The 26140-nt window shown below is 45.4% G+C and overlaps 1 protein-coding gene across 1 annotated transcript in view; it reads right to left on the minus strand.

Moving 5' to 3' along the window:
- SLIT3 (slit guidance ligand 3) overlaps window positions 1-26140 on the minus strand; it is a 616238-nt gene that overhangs the window by 148609 nt on the left and 441489 nt on the right. The window contains exon 6 of the mRNA XM_082622425.1: window positions 22347-22418. Coding sequence (XP_082478551.1) covers window positions 22347-22418 — 72 coding nt within the window. The remainder of the gene's footprint in view (window positions 1-22346; window positions 22419-26140) is intronic.

Below are 26140 nucleotides of genomic sequence, written 5' to 3' on the forward strand. Positions count from 1 at the left end.
GGACTTTACTAATGCACCAATTCAGACACTGGACATTTTATGAAGTGGAACCTACATAGCTATTTTGTTTCATGTGGCTTATCTTTTCCATAAGTGTGTATGTGTGTGTGTGCGTGTGTGTGTGTGTGTGTGTGAATCCATCCTATCTCCATCCACCCAGGAAGTGTTCAGAGCCTGTCATCAGACAGGGTGGAAGAATCTGTCCTTCCCATTGGTCCGGGCTCTCCTGCCTTGGTAGGGAGTTTCAGAGGAGCGAGGGCTATGCTCCCCATCCCACCCCCTCTCCAGCGGATTAGGAATGCCTCCAGGGCAGAAACAATGCCTTCATTTCTGCTTCTATCCATCCCAGAGTTCTAGGCTCCACACCTGGGGGATACCTAGTTAGGGTCGTTAACTCACTACCAGACAAAATCTGAGCGTCCCCCTTATCTCTCAAAAGCAAAGAGCAAGAAGCCTTTGCAGAAAAGAGGCTTCCTTCCAAACATACCCAGCAACTCAACATCAGGCTGAGTTCACAGCCAGCCCTCATTTAGCTGAATATACAGTGCAGTTATATGCCGGGCTTGGGTTGTAACTGCATCCGGCAGTCGTCCGGCAGCGATGACTTATTAATGTATGACTACACTGATAATTTAAATGTGAGCCGTAATGAGGGCTATAAAACATTTATGATAATAGCAATTATTCCAGAACCAAAGTGACTAAACACAGTATTCAGACCTTCATGATTTGCTACGTGGGGCTGCCCGACCCAGGGACATCAGAGGGTTGCTAACCTCTTGGATGCTGATCTCCATGGCAGCTACAGTTTCTTTTTCCCTAATAAACACAGATTTATTTCATTTCCAATCTTGGTGGCTTTTGCCCATGCAGGGAGCACTCTGCTCTATCTGGTTCTTGTGTCCCAGCCTAAGCAGCTGGCATTTGATGGAGATGTCACTGTCATAACCCTGATGCAGAAGAGCAGAGTGGGTGAGCACGGCCTCAAAGGCAACGACCTGGTTTAGATTCTGCCTCTGCCACTTACGGCCCGTGCAACCATGAGTAAGTTTTCATAATCTTATTAAGTTTCCTCCTCTGTAACATGGGGCAAATAGCAGCACTGATCTCACAGAGATTTCCTGGTGATGAAACGAGATGGTTCTAATAATTGCCAACATTAACTGCGAGCTTATTTTATGCCAGGCAGGCACTGGGCTGAGGGTCCTACTTGCCATCTCATTTCTATAACCCCCCGATGAGGCAGGCACCCTTCTATCCCCTCCATGTCATGGATGAAGCAAGTGGTGGTACCAGGACTTAAATCCACACAAGCCTGACTCCAGAAATGACACCTGCCTTAGTTGTCTAAGGCTGCTGTAACAGATTACCACACATTCTGTGGTTTAAAGCAACGTAAACTTATTCTCATACAGTCTGGAGGTCAGAAGTCTAAAATGGGTTCACGGGACTGTGTTTCTTCTGGAGGCCTCAAGAGGAGAATTCATTTCCTTGGCTTTTGCGGCTTGTAGAGGCCACCATATTCTTGGCTCGTGGCCCCTTCCTTGTATCACTCCAACCTCTTGCTTCTGTTGTCACATCTCCTACTGTTCACTCTGATGTCCTGCCTCCCTCTTAAGAGGACCTGTGTGACGACACTTAGAGCCTGACTGGATAATCCAGGATAACCTCCCCATCTCAGGATTCTTAGCCATATATGCCAACTTCCTTTTGCCACATAAGGTACGACACCTAAGTTCCTGGGATGAGGACATGAACCTCTTTGGGGGGACATTATCCAGCTGACCATCACGCCCTTGAATCAGGGCATGGAAAGAACACTTGTTAGCACACTGCCTGGCTCATAGGCAGTGATCGGTAATCATTAACTATTATTATTGTAGCTTGTGTTTGTTTGGTCCTTTATGGTTTACAGTGTACTTTCACATTCATCTTATTTGGTACTTGAAGCACTCTGAGGTTGAAATTATTATCCCCATCTTACAGATGAGCAATTTGAGGCTATAAGACATGAGAGATCTACCCAGGGTAGCAATGAGCTCCTAGAGGATTCAGGACTCACTACTCTTTCTTTTCACAGTTTCTCCCAACTTTATCATTGCCTCCTGTTTTCAGGGCAAGTTTGTTACTCCAGCAAAGATATTCTCTGTCATTTTCACTCAGGGACCCAAAGCCGGAAATAACTCAGCAAGCCTCCCATTGCCTCTTGTTCTAGAAACTTTCTTGAAAATTAATCAACAGAAAAAAATAAATGGTTTGGTCTGACAATGACCCACCTCCACCCCCATTAGATGACTGCCCAAGCCTAACCTACGGTGACCTCATCAACCTCACTTTATTTATTACTTCCATTTCCTGGAAGAGTTTTGCTAGTTCTAGAATCTAGCTTTAATCTCACTGCCCTGTTCCTATTGAGAAGATATGCTTTACCCCAAGTCGCCCCAGTTGGAAGCTTTTCTCCAAGTAAGTGCTCTTAATTCAGCATTTTCCATCAGGTTTCAGGCTCAAGTTCAGGGTCACATTAATTCTATGAAACTTCAAGACTGTCCTGGCCTCCCCTTTTTGTACCATGACAAGCTACTGAATAGGCATTTCAGTATGAACTAGAAATAATGCAATTTCCCCCCTATCGGATTTATTTATTTATTTATTTTTAAAATTGGGGTATAGTTGTTTTACCATGTTGTGTTAGTTTCTACTGTACAGCAAAGTGAAGAGGACCTCCCTGTGCTGTACAGCATGTTCTTATTAGTTATCTATTTTATACATATTAGTGAATATATGTCAACCCTAATCTCCCAACTCATCCCACCCCCAACCCCCCGCTTTCCCCCCTTGGTGTCCATATATTCGTTCTCTACATCTGTGTCTCTATTTCCGCCTTGCAAACTGGTTCATCTGTACCATTTTTCTAGATTCCACATATATGCGTTAATATACGATATTTGTTTTTCCCTTTCTAATTTACTTCACTCGGTATGACAGGCTCTAGGTCCGTCCCTGTCTCTGCAAATGACCCAGTTTCACTCCTTTCTATGGCTGAGTAGTATTCCAGTGTGTATATGTATCACATCTTCTTTATCCCTTTGTCTGTCGATGGACATTTAGGTTGCTTCCATGTCCTGGCTGTTGTAAATAGTGCTGCAGTGAACACTGTGGTACATGACTCTTTTTGAATTACGGTTTTTCTCTGGGTATATGCTCAATAGTGGGATTGCTGGGCATGTGGTAGTTCTATTTTTAGTTTTTTAAGGAACCTCCATACTGTTCTCCATAGTGGCTGTATCAATTTACATTCCCACCAACAGTGCAAGAGGGTTCCCTTTTCTCCACATCCTCTCCAGCATTTATTGTTTGTGGATTTTTTGATGATGGCCATTCTAACCGGTGTGAGGTGATACCTCATTGTAGTTTTGATTTGCATTTCTCTAATAATTAGTGATGTTGAGCAGCTTTTCATGTGCGTCTTGGCCATCTGTATGTCTTCTTTGGAGAAATGTCTATTTAGGTCTTCTGCCCATTTTTGGATTGGGTTGTTTGTTTTTTTTTTAATATTGAGCTGCATGAGCTTTTTATATACTTTGGAGATTAGTCCTTTGTCCATTGATTTGTTTGCAAATATCTTCTCCCATTCTGAGGGTTGTCTTTTCCCCTTGTTTGTAGTTTCCTTTGCTGTGCAAAAGCTTTTAAGTTTCATTAGGTCCCATCTGTCTATTTTTGTTTTTATTTTCATTACTCTAGGAGGTGGGTCAAAAAGGATCTTGCTGTGATTTATGTCAAAGAGTGTTCTTCCTATGTTTTCCTCTAAGAGTTTAATAGTGTCCAGTCTTACATTTAGGTCTTTAATCCATTTTGAGTTTATTTTTGTATGGTGGTAGGAAGTGTTCTAATTTCATTCTTTTACACGTAGCTGTCCAGTTTTCCCAGCACCACTTACTGAAGAGACTGTCTTTCCTCCATTGTATATCCTTGCCTCCTTTGTCATAGATTAGTTGACCATAGGTGTGTGGGTTTATCTCTGGGCTTTCTGTCCTGTTCCATTGATCTGTATTCCTGTTTTTGTGCCAGTACCATATTGTCTTGATTACTGTAGCTTTGTAGTGTAGTCTGAAGTCAGGGAGTCTGATTTCTCCAGCTCCTTTTTTCTTTCTCAAGATTGCTTTGGCTATTTGGGGTCTTTTGTGTCTCCATACAAATTTTAAGATTTTTTGTTCTAGTTCTATAAAAAATGCCATTGGTAATTTGATAGTGATTGCCCTGAATCTGTAGATTGCTTTGGATAGTACAGTCATTTTCACAATATTGATTATTCCAATCCAAGAACATGGTATATCTCTCCGTCTGTTTGTATCGTCTTTGATTTCTTTCATCAGTGTCTTATAGTTTTCTGCATATAGGTCTTTTGCCTCCTTAGGTAGGTTTATTCCTAGGTATTTTATTCTTTTTGTTGCAACAGTGAATGGGATTGTTTCCTTAATTGTTCTTAGTGTATAGGAATGCAAGAGACTTCTGTGCATTAGTTTTATATCCTGCAGCTTTACCAAATTCATTGATTAGCTCTAGTAGTTTTCTGGTGGCATCTTTAGGATTCTCTACGTATAGTAGCATGTCATCTGCAAACAGTGACAGTTTTACTTCTTCTTTTCCAATTTAGATTCCTTTTATTTCTTTTTCTTCTCTGATTGCTGTGGCTAGGACTTCCAAAACTATGTTGAATAACAGTGGCGAGAGTGGACATCCTTGTCTTATTCCTGATCTTAGAGGAAATGCTTTCAGTTTTTCACCATTGAGAATGATGTTTGTTGTGGGTTTGTCCTATATGGCCTTTATTATGTTGAGGTAGGTTCCCTCAATGCCCACCTCCTGGAGAGTTTTTATCATAAATGGGTGTTGAATTTTGTCAAAAGCTTTTTCTACATCTGTTGAGATGGTCATATGTTTTTTCTTCTTCAATTTGTTAATGTGGTGTATCACATTGATTTGCATATATTGAAGAATCCTTGCATCCCTGCGACAAATCCCACTTGATCATGGTGTATGATCCTTTTAATGTGTGGTTGGATTCTGTTTGCTTGTATTTTGTTGAGGATTTTTACATCTATATTCATCAGTGATACTGGTCTGTAATTTTCTTTTTTTTGTAGTATCTTTATCTGCTTTTGGTATCAGGGTGATGGTGGCCTTGTAGAATGGGTTTGGGAGTGTTCTTTCCTCTGCAATTTTTTGCAAGAGTTTGAGAAGGATACCCCATGGCATTTAAAAGACAGTCCATCTACCTCCCATTTCTCTCTTTTAAAGCCCCTACTTACCCCATTATATATACTATATTTCTATTGAGACTAACCTGTATTCTGTCTAGTCTCTTTTCTGTGTTGTCATAATTGGAGCATTAATGTCTAATGAAAAGGGACTGTTTTCCATATTAAAATCATCTGCGTGGACAATGCTACTTCTACCAGTGGATCCCACTCTCTCTTGCTGGTGAGCACTAGAAAGGGGGCATTAAACTTTTTTTCCGGGGCACTAGGGGACTAGTGCACTTACTATTGGTCCTATAGCACACATAACTGAACACTGGTACCTGGACCAAGTTTGTGGTTCCCTGTGTTCCTCAGCTAAACACTGGGGCACCCAGGCAAGACAAGGGCTCCTAGTCGCAATGTATGTATGAAGCAGTGGTACACATACCGGTCTGTTCCAGGGGTTGGCAAACTACTGCCTACAGGCTAAAGCCCATCCAACGCAGCCTGTTTTTGTAAATACAGTTTTACCCATTTGTTTATGTACTGTCTATGGCTGCTTTCACATTACAGCAGCTGAGTAGTTGCAACAGAGACCATATGGCCAGAAAGCCTAAAATATTTACTAACTGGCTTTTTATAAACCATGTTTGCTGCCCACTGGCTGCTCTAGAACTGGGCAGTTCTGGTCCTGTCTTTGCCAATGATTAGCTGTGATATGCTGGGCGAGTCACATAACTGCTTGGTAAGGAGAGGGGATTAGGTCAACGACTTTCAAAACTTAAAGACTGTAAAACATCGGCAGGAAAGCCCCAGTGGCAAGTGGTAGGGCTGGGATTTAAAACCAGGCAATCTCACCCTAGAATCCACACTTCTTATTCCCATCCTATGCTCTCACCTGGGAAGCTGGGTCCCAATGCTCCTGGAACCTGTAATGCTGTGATGGAATGAGAGCCTAGCAGAAGGCCCTGTTCAAGAGACGGGGCAGGAGAACCCACCTTGGGGTGGGCAGGGAATGAACTTGGACAGTGGTTCTCCAGGTGTGGTCCCCAGATCTGCAATATCACCTGTGGACTTGTTAAAGATGCATATTTTCAGTATATGCATCAGGCCAACCTACTGAATCAGCAACTCTGGTGTAGGCCCAGCTTTGTGTGTTTCAATGAATGAGAGGATTCTTATGCAAGCTCAAGTTGGAGAACCACTGAACTAGGGAAAAGGCTAAGGACAGAGCCTTGACCTGAATGTGGAGGGCAGCATATGGCTGCCCCTGAGATGGAAGGCCTCTTGTGTGGAGAGCACAAGGGAGTTGGGTCTCTTCCTGTTTAGGGAGAGGCCCAAGTTCTTAAGTAGTATGCAGTCCTCAATGGAGGTGGCTGTGATCACTCTTAGAGAGGCCCGACTTGATTTCTGCCCCTGGCTCCCCAGTGATCTCTGCTGAGGGCTAAAGTGTGGCTCTCCCTTGCATCACTCAAGAAAACCATCTTTGATCTGGAGGAGCTAAGTCCAGCTGCAGCCACACCACACTGGCAACCTTAATAAGGCCGACATTTCCCTCCGTCTCCTCCAATTAGGCCATTGCTTTGTCAAGCTGTGCTTTCCTGGCTCTGGGTGTAATCTGAATGTTGTGTGTCCATAACACTATGTAATTGGCTCTAATGCAGCAATATTATCTGTGAGCATGTATCACATAATTGCAAAACCAGGCATCCACAGTAAGTGCTACTGCAGTCTCCCAGAGTGCCAAGCTTCCCAGGGGTGCTCTTGGAACCCCTCTTCTTCCCCTCCACACAGGTGGGGATCCAGACTCCTTGGGTCAGATAGACCGTCTTGGTAGCTTGGCCCATTCATCTCCTGTCTCAAGGCAGGTTGACTTCTTCTTAAGTCTAGATAAATAAGGTGGTTCCCTCTTTAAGGGTCACCAGGAAGGAGACTCTTGGTGGGTCATCAGCAGCCATGGCCATTTCAAAACGATGTCTTTTTAAAGTGAGCCTAGAGATTGATTCCCTGACTTGTACTTACAAATGTGGGAGCCCAGTGGCCAGCACTCTAAACTCAGGACATATAACTACCTCCCACAAGGCCTACATTGAATTCACAGGGTCAGGCACAACCAAAGTAGGCAGAATCATTTCCTAAAGAGCAGACGAGTGCAAACACTGTGGCTGGACCCCGTGGGAAATACCTAACTGGCTGCCAAGGGGGCATGAAAGTACAGAGGGGTTCTGGTAGCATGTAGACCTCAAAGGGAGGGTCTGTCAGGGCTCACTTCTGCCTCTCCCTCTTGCTGTGTCAAAGCAGGACTGGCTTGTCCTGGTCTTGCTTGGTGGGTGTTGACTGACAGCCATCATGGTACCAGGAATCAACCATGGTACCTACTGCTGATGACCAGGCCCTTCCACATGCTCCTGGATCCTGGGAATGTGAAAGCTGTTGGCTAGCTTGGCCCATTAGAATGTGTGTAGGTGGCATCTCTGTGGACTTGGCCCTGGGAGAGCACACACTGAATGCCACTGGGCCTACTGCGGTTGAGAGAGGCATCCCCAAGCCTCTCTCCCAGCCCAGGGTCTCTCCCCAACTGCACTGACTCAGTCATTTTTGGATGAAGTTCCCTGACTGTTTCCCTCCTATCAAAGCTGAACTTGCCTTTCTCACCCAGCTATGCACTGTTCTGATTTGGCTGGAAGCTCTGGGAAATTCCAGAAATCAGGAAGAATAATGTACAATAACGTGTCCTTTGAGAAACCTAAACTGATGTTATAGGTTCTCCCACGAGCTCTCTGCTTTCCTCCAATGAGGTGGACTAGTAAAGGCTACTGCTTTGAGGTGAGCTTGCCAAGATCTTCCAATAAAGATGCCCGTGATAATGACAACAATACTGATGCTATTGATCATGTTTTTGCTAATTGCATGCATTATCTCATTTAATTCTTCCAACAATCCTGAGATACCCTTGTCATTTCCACTTTGGACCCTGGAAAGATCAATGAACTCTGCCCCGATAACATAACAGTAGAGTTGTGGAGCCAATATTCAAATCCAGGAAAGTGTCACACCAGATCCTATATTTTTTATCATTACACAAATCTGCCTCTTACAGGATTGCCTTCAGCAGACATCGGCCGTCCAACTTCCCTGCCGTCCAAAGGTGGAGGTGAATCATACGTGTTAGTGGTAGACTCAGCCCTGCCTGGCTTCGATGTGACAGGGACACAGGTGTTTGCATCCCTGTCAAGGCTGCTCAAAGCCACAGCAACACCCAACCCTCCTCTGGTCCCAGGAACAGAGAAAGCTCAGCATGGACAGGAGGAGGGTAGTAGAGGCTACAGAGAAGAGAGGGCAACCGTGGCTCAATGCCTTCCAAGGTCCAGGCTTGGCCGACAAGTCTAAGTGTTGCCAAAAGCCACCCCGACTGTTGGATTGGCTGATTGGGATTTTTCAGAGCACCACGAAGAACCAAGAGTCCAGATCTGCTCCTTGAGAAAAGCTCATCTTTTGCCTGTTTGGAGCAGACAATGAGTCTCTGAGGGCAGATGTGGCAGGAGGAATGAAAGATGGAGGGAGAGAGAAGAGAGAGGAGGGTGGGAAGCCATCTCCCTTACGGTACCTGCTCTCCTGGACTATCCTGGGTGCTGCCTAATACCAATTTCCTTCATCTCCCTGAGGACCGTTTAAATTAAAGCTCATAACCATTGTGTGGGCATATAATGAAAACAACTGATGCTGCACTGATTAGTCCATTACTCTCAACTGTTAGAAAACATAATGACCTCACAAGGGGCCTTATTCACTGACGTATAGCAGTCGGGCTCTCATTTGACACCTCAAATTAGCAGCCAAAGCAATAACAGCTGGGGTTTTTGTCTCAATATTTGTACCCGACTCTAAAGTGATTTGGCACTGGGTGAGCGTTATTTTTAAACACAGAGCTCTCACCGCCAAGTAACATTTTAAATGGTCTCCAGGTGTCATGTAAAACCTACAGAAATAAATAAAAACAATCAGCTGCCAATTGGGGCCTCTGATGATATGGATTCCTTAACAAAAGGGCTTGTCTTTGGTTCTGCCTTCATTATACATTCATATTATGACAGGCAGAAACTCATCTCCATCCACCCAGCGGAGCCTCAGTATTAAAAAAAAAAAAAAAAAAGATGCCTGCAAAAGAAACGTAAAAAGTGGAAGGGCAAAAGAGAAGGATGAAGCTTCAACTCCCACCACTGCTCAGTCAGACGCTTGTGGTGTAAGTATTCATGATGCTCCAGTGTTTTTGGTTCCTGGATTCTGAAGAACGCCTTACTCATTTACTGAGATCATCACAGATACTGCCTAGTGGTGATGCAGCATGATTCAACTGCGTCCCAATGACCAACTGAATTGTCAAATGTACCTTAAATGACAACATGAATGAGATGGCCTCAGCCTCCTAATTCTATTTCATCATCTGTAAACTGGGAGCCTGGACAATCCATCTTGTCTACTATATTATTTAGAAACCAGGCACTTTCCAGTGTGCGAGATGTCTGCTGGGGGTGAAAGAATGACCTCCAACTTACATAACTGGACAGGTGAGTTTGTCATCGAGAGGGAGAGAAACAGACAATTCCACCTCAGCTGCCTTTGAGCCAGGAAGAGAGGAAGAAGGGGAAAGTTCTTAAATACCCATGAACGTGTACGCTAAGAGGCGGAAGACAGCACATCTGTTTTATCCCCCGCTGTGTAGGCAGGACCTAGCTCTGTGTTTGGCACAAAGGAATACTCAATAAATATTTACTGAAGGAACGGGTGAGTTTCCAAATGCGAAGGGTCATGCTTTTGGCATCTTTCGATAAAAAAGAAATTTCCACTCGAAACAGCCTTCTGGGCTGATCTGGGAGTACAAAGTCAATTGCCTACAGGGCGAGGCTTGATAGCTGAGGAACGGAACTGTGTGTAAACGCAACTCGACTACTCGGGACCATTGCTTCTCATTTCAGAGGTCTGCCGCTACGCCGGAATATGGGTGCAGTGCCGCCAGTTTTCTCCTTTTGTTAAAGAGAAAGCCAGACATCTAGCATTTTTATGTGAAATCTCCTTGTTCCTCCATATTGGTGATTGCATCGCCTTTAAGGAGCTAAAGTCACAAAGGAAACATATCCAGGGGCTGGATTTGGCTCGCAGAAGCCAGTTTTCAGTCTCTGAACCAAACGGATTACTTGAACAATCTGAATCAAATATATATATTTAACATCTACATAGCACATAGGGGCTATATAAATAAATAAATCATCAAAGTATTTTAATGGCATTGTGGTGCTGTGTGGTTAAAGCCTTCTTCCCATACTGCATCTCCTGAAGGGCAAGCTCTGGCGGAGGCACGCTCCAGGATCCTACTATTCACACCGACTACATTTAAACGGTTGAAAATTGATATTCACTGCTTCCCCCCCGCCACCATCATTACTCGGGGACAAAGAGCCCTGAAGAAGTATCTGTTTATAGGGTAAAACTGTGTTCCACCAGGCCTGTGCACTCTTGTCTGGTGTTTGTTCGCTACTCATCAGCTCTGTGGCTAAACACATAAGTTGTTTCTCGTTTGGAACTTAGCCACTTCAGAGCTGTTAGCAGAAAAAACTGTACAGGGTGCAGGAAGGAGGCTCTGCTCTTGGGCTGAGATGTCAGAGGGAACTTGTTTTTACCTGCTGATGTTTGTAAGGGAAGGACTCTCTCAGGGAACTGGGTATAGTTTACACTTTGGGCTATTTAGGCTCAAAGATGGGGTCCCTGGTGCTTACTCATAGGGCCTTGGGTCACCCCTGCTAGCTGGGATCAATGATGCAGAATTTGATCTCTTCCCAGACTGCCCTCTGACTTGGGTACCAGTATCCCCCAAGCAGTGGCTGCAGGACTGGAAGGCTCTAGAAAGGGAGGGGGTGTTCCCCATGTTGAAGGTAAAATGTTCCCTCTGGTAAAATGCTGGAGATTAAGGGATGGTGAGATGGATAGGACATAGAGGCTGGCTCCACTAATTTTTGTTTCCTGCCTGCTAATATAGGGAAGGTTAGATGGCAATATACAGCATTAGATAACAGTCAATAGACTCAATTTCTGGCCTGGTTCTTCCGTGAAATTTTCCTATAGCTGTGGGCAAGTCACTTAACCTTTCTGGGGAGTTTCTTTCTCTTCAAATGAAGTAGTGGGACCAGTTGACCTCCAGCGTCTTCCCCCGGAGCCTGCAGTTCCATTCTCCAATTTCACTTGAGCTGATGTTGGCTCTAAAATGGCATTTCTGAAAATTGGAATAGTTTTCCAGAAGGCGGTGGAAGGGATTGTGGATGCCCAGATCTATCCAGGTCTGCATAAAGACAGGACATCTGACCAAACTCTGAAAGTTGCAACCAGCCCCCGCTGTGAAGCATTTGAAAATAGTTGCGTGGGTCGCCTCTTTTCCTTTCTCTCTTTATGCAGACACCAGGCTCAGCTTCTGCAGGGTTAATGGGCTTGCTTCCCTAACTGCCTGCTGCATCTTCCGCTTATGTATGGAGAAGGGATGGGTCTAGACAATGGGAGCGATTTTCCTACCTAGTTGACTTTGTGGAAGTCATTTGCAGAGCTGAGAGAAGTGAATAATTGGGATCCAGAAACTAATTCACTCAGAGAGGGTTTTGCTTTGATGGGAGATGGTTTTAATAAGCCTACTCCTGGGCTTCAGTGAAAATAGGTCTTTTGGGGGTATAAGATCCAGATGCTTAAACTAAGAGAGAGAAAGGGCAGAGTGGGGTGGGTCAGGGGAGTGGCAGGTATTTCAAAGTATCTAGCTTTGGAAAGTATACTGTTTAAACACTGTGCTTACTAATGGATGTGAAACGGCTCCAGGGGTTTGGAGCAGGGCAGGCAGGAGAGCTGGCCTGGTGGGAGCTATGGAGATTTGCAGAGGGCATGCCCTGTCCAAATGCAGTCCTTGCCCCTCAGCTCTAAACCTGCACTATCCGATAAGGCAGCCACAAGCTACGTGTGGCAATTTAAATTCATATCAAGTAAAATTAAATAAAGCTAAACATTTAGTTTCTTAGTGGCACTAGGCACCTTTCACGTGCTCAAGAGTCACGTGTGGCTAGTGGCTATCATACTGGACAGCTCAGATATGAAACATTTCCTTCATCACAGAGAGTCCTTTAGTGCAGGGGTCCCCAGCCCCCGGGCCGGCCGCGGAACGGTACCCAGCCTCAGCCTGTTAGAAACCGGGCTGCACAGCAGGAGGTGAGTGGCTGCAGACAAGCGAGGGAAGCCTCATCGGCTGCTCCCCAGCGCTCCCATTACGGCCTGAACCATCCCCTGCCCACCCCCTACTCCCTTGCGTGGAAAAATTGTCTTCCACGAAACCGGTCCCTGGTGCCAAAAAGGTTGGGGACCACTGCTTTAGTGGACAATGCTGCTCCGGGGCATCATAGCCACATGTCAACCCAGGGTTGCCACAGCTTCTAAATATTCAAAGGAAGTTGAAATCATATACTTTTCTATAAAATTACCCAGGAATTAAGTGTTGGGAATGAATTCTAATTTTTTTAAACATTGGGAAGACCAAAAAATTAAAAAACAGAAAGAAACCTCACATTGGCAGGTTTCATTCAATCAGTGGATAAAATAGAGCTGATAGCTGGGGTCCTCAAAAGAGAATGAGCTTGGGCTTCCCTGGTGGCGCAGTGGTTGAGAGTCCGCCTGCCAATGCAGGGGATGTGGGTTCGTGCCCCGGTCCGGGAGGATCCCACATGCCGCGGAGCGGCTGGGCCCGTGAGCCATGGCCGCTGAGCCTGCGCGTCCGGAGCCTGTGCTCTGCAACGGGAGAGGCCACAACAGTGAGAGGCCCGCGTACAGCAAAAAAAAAAAAAAAAAAGAGAGAGAATGGGCTGTCTACAGCTTTTCTACAGTGAGTCCAAATATGGCCTTGGAGAAATAGAACCATTATTCCCTTCATCCCTCCTCCTCACCATCCCTTACTCGTGTGCGCCTTCAAAGATAGGAAGTGAAAGCTCAGGGAAAGGTAAAAACGATGCTCTGATTCTCCCCAGCTCTGTGTCTCTATGTCTCTCCATGCTCTCCTCCCCTCCATAAAGCCAAGTGACAGGAGGGATCAATTTCCTAGGCTCCTGGCTTTCAGGACCCAGTTCTGTAGAGTAATGGACTCTTGGCCATAGGTAAGCCAAGCCATCCAACGTTCCACACCCTGGGTGGAAGCGGCAGCATCGGTCATAGGCAGGTGTGAAGGGCATTCAAGAGCTGAGAAGGGGCAAGATACAAAAGGTGCTCAAACACTGGTCACCAAAGCCACTGTTGGCAGCTGGGGCATGGAGAAAGGGTGGCGTCTGACCATCGGCACAGGAGCGCCTTTTCAAATCAGCATAGAAGCTCTGTTTTGGGAGTGAACTGACCCCTGAATGCATTTGGCGGCTCCGAGACATTTCCTCACCAGCCACATGCTCCTGAGAGAAAACCCGCTAGAATATGTTTTTCAAAGATGCAAAGGTATTTTTCCATTTTGTTTTAGGTGGGACAAAGCAAACCAAAAGGCTGCCTCCAAACCTAGTTTGTCAGGCCAGAATTTCAGCCCAGAGACCTAGTGGCTGTAGTCTACAGCCCTTGGGGACAGCAAGACTGTTATCTGATTCCACCTAAGTGCTGCTCATAGGAGGTGCTGACAGCGGGAGTCTTACTGATTCAAGACCCTTTGTTGGTGAAGAACGATTCAATGATCTTCACCATATCCTCTCAATTCAGGAATGAAGAGCAATACATTTTCAATTCAGGAACTAAACTAGCCTTTAGTGAACAGGAAAATGAAATAAAATGGAAAGGAAACCACTAGAACCCCGCAGATTCTAGTTTCTTGGACTATTAAAGGGCTGCTTTTTTTTTTTTTTTTTTTTTTTTTTGCGGTACGCGGGCCTCTCACTGCTGTGGCCTCTCCCGTTGCGGAGCACAGGCTCCGGACGCGCAGGCTCAGCGGCCATGGCTCACGGGCCCAGCCGCTCCGCGGCATGTGGGACCCTCCCGGACCGGGGCACGAACCCACATCCCCTGCATTGGCAGGCGGACTCTCAACCACTGCGCCACCAGGGAGGCCCAAGGGCTGCTTATTTAAATGGAAAACATTATTTTACATTTCAAAGAAATGTTCACTTTTTCCTTAAGCTGATGTTCTCAAAACCAAGTTTGTCATTTTAAGAGCTTGACTATGATCCAGCTCCCAGTCTGGGTGGCTATGAAGGAGGGGTGTGCATTTTTGGGAAACCCAGTTCCCTTCCTAGTACTTTGAGGGTTGAATGGAAGTTAACTATGTTTTCTACAAAGTACAAATTTAATCCTAATTGCCTCAACAAATCACAGTTTGCAGCACAGTACCCAAAAAATTATATTCTGGAGATATTTTAAGACTTTCATTAAGCAGTGACAGTTCTATATTCAAAGCTATGTCAGGATTAAACACCCTGATTTGGAAGGCTGTTGAAACAAATAAAATGTTTGCATCTCCCAGAGAAACCCAGGTGAAACATTTTGTAAATAAATGAAAATGAATCTTGTCTCTGTTAGAAAACACCAAATTTCATTGTGGCTATAATTTTGTTCATTATTAAAAAGAAAAAGAAAAAAAATCACCACTTAGCTAAAGGGATAAAAAAACCAAAGGTCATGTGAGAAATGTTTCAGTAAAATACTACATTGTTCAACATCTAAAATAATTCTGGGACAACCACAATCTTAGTTCTGTTCAGGGTCACGTCAAAACAGAGAATCTAGAGACTGGGGTGGGGTAAGCTTCGAATTCAGTTAATTACAACCGACCCTCTGCATCCACGGGTGCCGCATCCCGGATTTAACCAACAGCGGACTGATCCGCGGGGATCTGGGATCCGCAGGATACGGCACCAGAGGATGCAGAGAGCCGACTGGTCATTTCAACTCAATTTGGTTCCATGAACTTTAACTGACCACCTAGTATGTGCCAGGTTTCCGCAAGGCAGTGAACAGTATAGGAGTATTCTCTGACTTTGATTTTTAGGAGCGCCCCGATGGGGCATGTGTTAGACATACGACTGAGGTATCTCCTTTAATCCCCATAACTAGCCTAAGAATTGGTATGAATGTTTCTCTTTTTCAAGGAAATGAACCCCAAACCATTCAATTTGGTGGAGCTGTTTGGCAACCAGTGCTAAGGGAGGTCTGTAACTCCAACAGCTCAGCCTTTGCCTCCTGCCATGTCTGGGGCAGTCTCATGGAACGGGATGTGATGCTGATTAAGCTGACGTCATAGGTTTAGATCTGAGCACCCTAGGGGGCAACTTTTCAAAAAGAAAGTCTGTGGTTCCTGAATTATTCTCGGCATTTACTACAGTGAATAATCTCACTAATGCATATAATTGTTTCTCTAGGATGTACTTTTTTTTTTTGCGGTATGCGGGCCCCTCACTGTTGTGACCTCTCCCGTTGTGGAGCACAGGCTCCGGACGCGCAGGCTCAGCGGCCATGGCTCACGGGCCCAGCCACTCCGCGGCATGTGGGATCCTCCCGGACCGGGGCACGAACCCATGTCCCCTGCATCGGCAGGCGGACTCTCAACCACTGCGCCACCAGGGAAGCCCCTAGGATGTACTTTTTAATTTTAATTTTTTTGGTAGCAGAGCAGTTAAGTGCAGAGGATTTGATACTGGAAGAGCAATCCCCTCCTTGTCCTTATCCGTGTAACCCTGGGCAAGTTATTCAACTTCTCTAAGCTTCAGTTTCCTCACTGGTAAAATGAGGAAATTACCAGGATCTACCTCGTAAGGGTGCAGAACAGGGTTATGTAAAATGCTGCATTCTGATATCTTATCACAGGGCCTGGAAGATAGAAGATGCTAAAACATGGAGGCTGTAACAATAATTATAATATTTATAATAACTATACTAATAATTGGTATGATATCATTGCATTATATATCAACACATTATTATTATTTGTTAATCAGAGCATCTGGTTCCATACCCAGAGGAAGGTCATTTGAAGTGGAGGACATGCCACTACTGGCATTAAGCACTGGGTTTTCTGAACTGGACCAACCATGTCTATAAATGTCCCAACACCCAGTATCCAGCACCCTGCAGCTGGGACAACCACCCTGTGCCAGGAGAGTGAGCACACCCTGATCTGGGTATCAGGACTGGTGTCAATTTCTTTTCACTGCCTTCTTATATCAAAAAAGGACTTTCCTTTACATTCACTTTCTGTATCTACAAGTAGGGCTCAGGGTCAGGCCATGTCACACTTGCCCAGAGGTGGTTCAATTAGAACCATGCTACAAGTCTAGTTAATTCCCATCACTGTTTTAACTCGACTCTCTTTTCTCTAAACGTGGACTGAAAGGGAGCTCATTACCCAGGCTGATGCTGCGGTTTAGGGAGCAAGAAACAGGGTGGGAGGTATTTGTCTCTTGCTTCTCATCATGTGAATAAACACAATTACAATTGTTTTAGAATCAAAGGGAATTTGGAGGCAAGCTCAACTCCTGAGAAGAACTTCCCAGAAGATGAGACATGAGACATCATGTCTCATGGGCACCTAATGGCTTCTGAGGTACCTCTGTCCAGTGTGGGAGTCTTCGACTCTCCATCACTTAGCTCTGTCTGTGCTTGTCTATTCAACAATTCTGGTAAGCTCTCGCCTTTAGAGTTTGATCTGCCAGAGGACCTGCTCATTTAAAGCTTTACTGTCCCTAGTATCTGGCACTATGGTGGCACACAGTGCATCCTTGCTTCTTGGCTGGATTAAAGCAGGGGCTGCGTGGGCTGGCAGGTAACTGAAATGGGGGAAGGTCAGTGGGAAAGTGGAGTCTACATACCCCATCTACGGAGGGTATGTGCTTTTCAGTCACAGCTGACCGTTGCAATGCAGAAATGCAGCTCAGGGTTGCCAATGTTTCTGGTTCACCAAAGTCCAAAGCTGGAATTCTGGACTTTTACAAAAAATAGCATCAATTTGCAATATGAAATGCTCATTTAAAATGGTAGGGCTTCCCTGGTGGTGCAGTGGTTGAGAGTCCACCTGCCGATGCAGGGGACACGGGTTTGTGCCCCGGTCCGGGAAGATCCCACATGCCGCGGAGCGGCTGGGCCCATGAGCCATGGCCGCTGAGCCTGCGCGTCCGGAGCCTGTGCTCCTCAACGGGAGAGGCCACAACAGTGAGAGGCCCGCGTACCGCAAAAAAAAAAAAAAAAAAAAAGTAAAAAACACTCCACGGGATTAAAAATACCCTCATCTGTGGCCACAATGTAGTCTGTGATCTAGTTTGCAACCTCTGGTTTCGAGGGAGCTGAAAGCAGAATCTTTCTTTGATTCTGTCATGGACTAAAGTTTGCCCTCCCCCAACCTGCTAAATAATATAAAACATTTAATGATGAGGTTTGAAAGGACAACTGTGCTTAGGATCCCCAGTCTTACCAGGGGATTTCTTCTAAACAGCCTAACTGCCTGCAGGTGCCCACTGTGGGCAAAGAACATGGGATCAGGGGTCCGGAGACCCAGGTTCTAGTCCTTTGCTACCGCTAACTTGCTGTCGCCCTTGTCTAGTCTCCTAGCCAGGGCTAGGACTAGGGTGAGGGAAGTGGGGTGCCCTGCATACAAAATGTTAGGAGGCGGGCCCCACTCTAGTCCCGACCCTGCTCTCAACCTCTCTGTGCCTTATCTCAACAATAAGAGGTCATCCTGGAGACAGCTAAGGTCCTTCCAGAACCAGCCTATGATGATGTCACTGAACTTCCAAAATTGGTAAGTGACATAAATGGGAGTGAGGCTTTCAAAACAGCACTCGTGGGTTATCTGCAGACCTGTCACATCTATGTGAAATTTGGCCAGTACTAGTGATTTATCAAGGGCAGACCACTCACGGAAAGCGCTTTCAGGATGTGTTCCTGACATCTTTAGCCTGGCATTTTTGGCAGCATATCTACTGAACTTCTGATTTGCTACAAGTAGTCAGGAGACAATGTCTGAGAATCTCTTCTCTTCTCCTGCAATACTGTTGAAACAAAATTAGTTTATTAACTAGGTTGTCTCATTTTTGTTTCATTTGTCCATACTCTTAATTTTTTTTCCATTAAACATTTTTCCGACCCAAGATGGCATGTCGGGGAGAGAGGAGCCTGGTAAAACTGGTGACGTGCCTGGCTGTCCTCTACCTAGCTGGCGGGGGCTAGAAACCCAGGGCTCAGAGTCCATCCACAAATGATTCCTGATCAGCCAGGGAAACGCAGTCTTGGCATATTTGACCGTGGTTTAAACACGCCTTACTCAGAGAAAACCTAGTACGCGAACCGCCAGATGTACAGATCAAGCAGAAATGAATGGTCCATGATTTGTGTAACAGAAGGGGGGCTGACTCACAGAAAGCAAGGTCCCTCAGTTAAGAACCTTAAGCTCCATACAGAAAGTTGGGGCTGTATTTTAGGGAGGTCTGGAGAACGGAGCACCGTGGAGTACCAAAATCAATTGGTGACGTCCAGAAGTGAGAATAAGTCATCGTTGGGACTAGAATGTAAGTCAGTGAAAAAGCAGGATGATTTTCTTTCCCCTGTGAGTCTGATTTACCTTCAACTTTGTGGGGAGCCATCCCTGGGTAAAGGGAATGACAATTTTACAAGCTGTGGGAGGCTCTGGTGTTCTCCTCAGCAGGACCACGAGTCACTGATAGCTTGCCTAGACCAGCTCTTGGGGCCAGTTCACACCACCCTGCAGCACACGTTGGCCATGCTTCAGGGCAGCCAACACCACGAGAGCCTTAGCAACACAGACCAGAAAGGCAGCTTGGTAGAAGGGTTAATTACACAGGTTCTGCGGCTGGCTAGTTAAGCAGTTACTTGGCTTCTCTGAAATGGGTATCTCTCTGTAAAAGGAGGGTGACACTAACAGTTTCATGGAGGGGTTGTGAGGATGCAACAAATGCCAGCTATTATCTCTTGCTTCACCTGTACTATGCTTTCATTTCTCACTCCCTTTTCTGGCTACCTGAAAAGGGGAGGGTGGTGGCTCTCTTCCTTTGTCTACCATACTCTGTGCTGGACATCTGTCATTGGGCATGAGTCAAAAATGAGGTTGGAAAAAAAAATGAGGTTGAGGTGGGCAGATTTCACAGTCTTTCCCAATGTTGCACAGTTCCTACTGCTAGGGGTTCCCGCCCAGACTCACCCCCTAGGTTCAGTGCAACAAACCTCAGACTGGATAGAGAGAGGTTTTATAGCATTTCCATCCACAGAAAGGATGGAATAACAGGGTGATCCCATGTGAAATATTTTCACTAGTAGTTTTTGTCCCTAAACTGAAGTTAATTTTGAGAGAGCTTTCCATGAGGTAATCAGGAGTCTTTCCTTATTTTGCATTTCATGCTGCCTAGTGTCAGAGAGAAAACACACCTGAAATACTATATTTTGTCTTCTTGACTTGCAGACTTTAAAAGCTTGAGATACTTAGAGATGACCTTTGTGCGGATAGAGTGTTTTGAATTCCCTCCCGCCCCCCGTCTGTCTCTCTCTCTGAAGAATTTATTAAGTTAATGTATGATGCCCTCACTTAGTTCCTATTTATTATTTCATTGTCAAGTTTCTTTATGGTGTCTAAGTTGTGATTACAGAGAAGTATTATACAATGTCAATGCGTAGATGAGATTTGGAAGGTCTGGGGTTAGGGCGGGGAGGTTCTTTAAATGGAGATGTCAGCTCCAGCCAATTTCAGAATGGCTCACCATGAAGATGGATGGTTCCAAAGCTGTGTGCCTCTGCTGGAAATTAAAAACCCATGGAATACCTGATTATGATTAATTTTAAGTGCTTAGCCATGTGAAGCCAAATGAGAGTGTCTTTAAAACAAAGATATTGATCTAGCTTTGTTTGGAATTGAGAAGATAAACTAATCAGATCCTGGGGGCTCTTTATAATGATGGGGAAAGAGAACTTTTTTTTTCCATCCTGGGTTTTTAAGTTTCAAGTTTGAGAGACCTGGTGTATCTGCATATAAATATATATTTTGATAGCAAATATCAGAGTAGAGAGGGGCAATCCAATTCTGTCCTGGACAGGAGTCTGATGGAGATGAGGGCATGGTGGGGAGAAAGTTAGGGAAGTGGAGAGGACATCATTTAGAGATCCCCTCCTATGTAGTATATAGGGCATCTCCTCTTAAAGTTAAAGAAACAGACTCAGAGAGGTGGAGTGGCTTGGCCAAAGTGCCACCACATTCGGGATTCCACACCCAGGCGTGTCTGACTGTACAGCCCTTCCCTCTCCCCGAAGACAGCCTTCCTGGTGAGGCGAGATGACACCACTCTGAGTTGAGAGAACTAACATGTGGGCTGTCAGGTGGTCACAGCTGTTTTGTGGCAGCTGGTGACTTCCATTTCCTGGTCTCTTCCCAGGGAATTTTCTCATCCTTCTCAAGAAGAAGGTGATACGCTCCTAGCAGCCCTCTCTACAGAGGCTTTTTTTGCAGGCAGGGAAAATCGAGCCTACCCTTCTCAGCTCCAGCCTCTTGCTAAGAGGAGTCCTGGGTTACTAAATTTGGGCTGGCATCCTCTCCCTAGCAGACACACATTTGGTGCCGGTTCCGGGGTCAGAGTTTGGGTGCGGAGAGAGACCATCCATCTTAGGAATGACAGCCTGACCTCTCTGGCTGTGGGTCCTGCCTTTTCTGTACCGGGAATTCTTGGTTTTCATCCGATTTCCAGCAGCTTGCAGCATCAGCATCCTCTTTGATTTCCCGTGATTCCTCTTGGAATTACCTTCCTCTCACACAACGTGAAGAGGATGTCTCCAACCCATTGATACTGTCTGCGGGGCCAGGTGAAAAGGATGGTGGAAGGAGGACCTTCCCTTATGGACAAAGGGACATTTTAATGTACTTGTTCTTTCATTTGTTTGACATTTATTCATTCTTCTGGAAGTCAGAGATATGTAACCTGGTGACTACGTTATTTATTTATTTATTTAATTTTCAGGGGGGGATGCTCGACACATCCTACGTTTATCATTCTGGCTAGAACTGTAGCATCAGAATTATTTTTAGAAGCAAGCAGTTACAGAACTTGGAAAGGGGAAGTCACCCCCAAGATAAAGCAACCGTCCCCTTCATTTTTCAAATGAGAAGCTGAGGGTCCAAGCACAGAAGGGACTTGCTCAAGGTCACACAGCTAACTGAGGGGCTGAGTCGGGACTGAACCGCATGTCTCCCGAAGCAAGTTCTGCTAGGCTGTATTGCCTTCCTCTCCAGGCTTCCCCAAATCAGGGACCTGCTGGAAGTGTAGTTGGGGCATGCGGGAGAACAATCAAAATGTTTTCTTACACAATTCAATTTTAGTTTGAATGACCCCAGGATGCCTCCTAGCCGACTTTCCCCCTTGGAAATCAGGTGTCCTTAGCTGGACCCATCTGAAAATCCAGAACACAGAAAGGCAGCTACACAGTTTTCCTAGACAAGGTATGCAGCGTGGTCTTCTGCGGAGGGGTCCGCCTCCTCTCATCTTCCCCCCAGCCCTTGTCACTTTAAGGTTACTGCTTAAAGTTTGGATTTAATCCTGAGATTGATCTCAAGTGCAACAGCAATGACTGGACTTTACCAGGCTGTTTGGCGTGCCCCCTGGTCCTGTGTTAAAGTCCCTTTCTGATTCTGGGTAATTCCAGCCGACCCCCTGGTGCTACCCCTTTCTCATCTCCCAGACCTGTAACCTGCCTCTCCATAAGTAAGCCCACACTCAGGCGCTCCCTGATTTCTCTGGCAGGCGCTGGGGGTCTACTCCAGCCCATCTGTTTCACCCAGCAACAAATACCGTGGGAGCATCGGGGGAGAAAGGACTCAACTGAGACTTAATTAGCAGTAACCCCAGTTTGTGGGAGGAGAGAAATCCCACTTTGCTGCCTGCAAACACTTTGGCCAAGGTGAGCCGGAGGGATCTCCCGGTTCCCAATTTTAATAGCACTGCAGCAGAAGACACAGAAATGCATCCACACGGACCCCCCAGGCACACACACTCCCCCTCTCTCCTCCTCACCCGGACACACACACACACGCACGCACACGCACACAAGGCAGCGATCGCAAAATCAACTCACAGGATCTCTAAATCACGCAGCGCTCGGAAGGCTCCATCTTCAATGCAGCTGATGCGGTTGTTGTCTAGTTGCCTGTGGAGAAGCAAGGGAAGAGCATGAAGGCTGAGTGGGGGCCGTGCTGAGGAGCTGGGCAGTCTGGGCCGGGTGTCCCTGGTCCCCCGAGCGCCTGTCCCTCCACCCTCGCCGGCTCTGCCCGTCCCCGCCAGGAGCTCGTGCAGAGCCAGCCTGTCTGCCACGCTGCTATCTCTCCTCTCTGACTGTCTGAGGGAACTACACAGACGAGCGCACCAAAGGCTGTCAGGTCTCAGTAAATATTAATTGCGCATTTTTTTTTTTTTAGGCAGAAGGGAGTAATTTCATTACATTAGGGCATCCAATCCATTACGAGCTCTTACCGTCATGTCACTGAAACAATTTCATTAAGCTAAAGGCCTGTAAATCATTGGAGGTCACTGCTCTGCCCTCCGTGACCTCCCAGAATGCTTTTTTTTCCCTCTCTCCCTCTCCCTGTCTCCCTTTTACTGGAAGTTGCAGTCTTCTGCTCTGACACAGTGCTAAATCTCAAGGCTTTATCTGCCCAAGAGCAGCGAGGGTGCATGGGGAATATACCAATTCCAAATTAGACTCAACTAATCTAATTTTATAGTCTTTTTATTATTCTAAGCACCAAATGTCTGTGGTGGTTTGATGCCTCTGTGCTTTGTTATGGGGCCCATCTGGTAGGTCATTCTATTGAAGTATTTTCTGACTAAATACAGATTCCCTCAAACTGCACCAAGCATCATCAACATTAAAGAAATTCATTGATGGAAGCGTTCCGGATGCGGGAAAAAAGGACTATCATTATTGCCTTAAAGATATACCACTTAAATTTAAATTGGGGAGAATTAAATGCACCTATTTCAGGACTTTTTTTTCTTATGTCCCTTTCCATCTTATGAGCACAGAAATCATGTCTTTTAAAAAGATGCCCTGACTAATATACATTCCAGCTGGGGACTGAGGTTATTCTAGTTGAAGGATAACAAATAGATTCCACTATCTCAAATGCCTGATGTGTAAGTCAGAAGATTTACCATGACCACACCCCAACTTAAATATCATCTATTTTATATATATATATATATATATATATATGTTAATTAAAAAAAGATGTTATATAGAAAATGGTTATTATCACCACGTTGTCTTATATTTTCTGTGCGGAACACACACAAAATATAATTTATGCTGGGGGCCAGGAGAAAAGTGTGACTGGAAAAAAATATTGTAAAGCGATTACACTCCGATAAAAAAAAAGAAAAAACAAAAACAAAAAAGAAAGAAGTGTGACTGTGTTGAAAAACTCCATCCTAGGCTCCTTTTTCTTTCTTTTGTCTCAGATAAAATCAGCCCCTCTCAGGTGGAGGGTTCTCCTGATGCTGGAATTTTCACTTGAAACTTGTGCTAATCTATTCCAAGACAACTCTCTGCAGAAGATAGGTCAAAGCTGCCTCTGGTAGCCCTCTTGGAGCATTTTATATTCTGCTGAAGGAAGGTGGAATTACAATTAAAATCCTATTATCACTGAAAAAATATATAGATGCAGGATTGCATAAATACGCAGGAATGAAACACGTAGAATCAGAGTGATGGAGTGCATCACAGCAGACGGGCTCTGTCGCGGTCTCATGCAGAATGGAATCATCTCAAAAGACGCTCCCGATACAACACACTAGGTGTTTAGGATTACAGAATAAGCAGGAAATGGGTATCTCAAGAAGCAGAAGCACTCCGTAGGTTGACAAATTCTACATCTAGCGTTCAAAGTCCTTGCAGACGCCAAATCACACGGGATCTGAGTAGTTCCTGCTACCCTGAATTCTTCCCTTAACGAGAGTTTACTGAGTGGCCTTTCTGTAGAGCTCCTGTAAGCGCTGGGGCCACTGATTCCCCTCAAAGGTTCTGTTAAGGCAGCCTGCTACCACTGCCCAACTTCTAGATTTATCATCGTTTAAGGGCCAATGAATCAACAACCCTTGCTCCACGCCAAGGCCACCAAACCTTACCAAGCAGAAATGCAGTGGAGCTGGCTTTTGGCTCCAAGAAATTGTTCACTGAACATGCTGAATTCGGCAAAAATGGTACCATTGCCTAAGAAGAAAAGTACCTAAATCATCCAATTGGGAAGTCTGGGGTAGTGCATAGAGATGGCAGTTTGTGGTGCACCTGCTTTTGTGCAGACGTTTTAGAGAGGTCCTGGCTATTAGAATATTATTTATTTGCCAGATTTGTGAAGCGTTTTCTATTCCTTTTCTTTATGAGTGCACCAGAAACCAAACAGGATACTCTAAATGTACAGACTCTTACATGAAAAGTATGTAACTTGCAGGGGAGAAGAAACTCATAGAAAGAAGAGAAAAAATGAAGTGGTAGAAAGAAATTAAAAAGGGTGGGGGGGGGAAGGAGATGTGCAAAAGATTTTAAAAAATCCACTAGTCAGTCTCCCATCAGGGTCCTGCCACTCAGGATACAGAGCGGTGGGGACAGAGTCTCTGAGAGGACCCTGCTCATTTTAAGGCTAAAAGCAGAGATCTCCAGTACATTATCAATTACGTGATGTTTAAATAGTTTCAGGGGGTGGCACAAGTCGACACCTATTTCTTCATGAATAATGGGGAAAACCAAGCTTTAATATAAGCGTCTCTGTGGGTGTATTTTATAGAGTATTTTGGAACACACGAAATGTATCAAATTTTAAAATATTTATGCTGACGTGTGCTTTTCTAGAAGACATTTATTATAACCAAGATTGTCTCCTTTCATTCGAGCCACAGATAAACAGTATCCCTGCCTTGGTGGTCAGAGTCCTTCCCAAGATGCATCATTCATTACAGAAGTCTACAGGGGTAAAGGCCTGCAAGGGTCCTGTCAGGAAACGAAAACCCGAGTTACTTCACTTCCCAGCTATTACATCTCCATGGCACTGAGCATCAGAGTGTTCATGAAACGCTCATTAATTGTCTGCAATCAATTCTGATATTTCCCGCAAATAATCTAGGTCCCTAAAACAAAGTAAATACACCCTTGAATCTGACAAGTTTTTGTCTTCTTTCAGAATTACATCTCAGACACACACAAGTGAGTCCTGAAGCACAGGAGAGGGGAGGCGAAATAAAAGCAAACCCAGCATCTTTCTGTGGGTGTTGGGAGAGAAGTGAAACAGGCACATAGAGAACCTTCCAGAGCTAAGGCCAAAGCATTTGACTTAGCAGTTTGCTTCTGGGGGTGGATGGAGGCTGCCGACTATGCTCTAAGCTCTCAAGTCAAAGGTCGATATTGTGCCTTTGAAAAGACTCATGCAAAGATCCTCTTAAAAACAAATCAAAAAAGGGCTTCCCTGGTGGCACAGTGGTTGGGAGTCTGCCTGCCGATGCAGGGGACTTGGGTTCGTGCCCCGGTCCGGGAGGATCCCACATGCCGCGGAGCGGCTGGGCCCGTAAGCCATGGCCGCTGCGCCTGCGCGTCCGGAGCCTGTGCTCCGCAACGGCAGAGGCCGCAACAGTGAGAGGCCCGCATACGGCAAAAAAACCAAAAAAAAAACAAATCAAAAAAGCCCATTGCCCACTCCACACACCGTTACTCAGGAGGCAGGTGCAAAAGGAACTTCGGACACGGGAGCACTAAGAACTCAGCCATCTGAAAGTGCCTGGTAGCTCTCTTTCTATTTTTCCTTGGCAATAACAAAGTGTGTTTTGTACTGCTACTGAAACTTTTCTTCTTCTTCTTCTTTTGTTTTTTTTTTTTGCTTTAAT

The sequence above is a fragment of the Mesoplodon mirus genome, assembly GCF_964341445.2.
Source record: "Mesoplodon mirus genome assembly, chromosome: 5".
Taxonomy (NCBI): Eukaryota; Metazoa; Chordata; class Mammalia; order Artiodactyla; family Ziphiidae; genus Mesoplodon; species Mesoplodon mirus.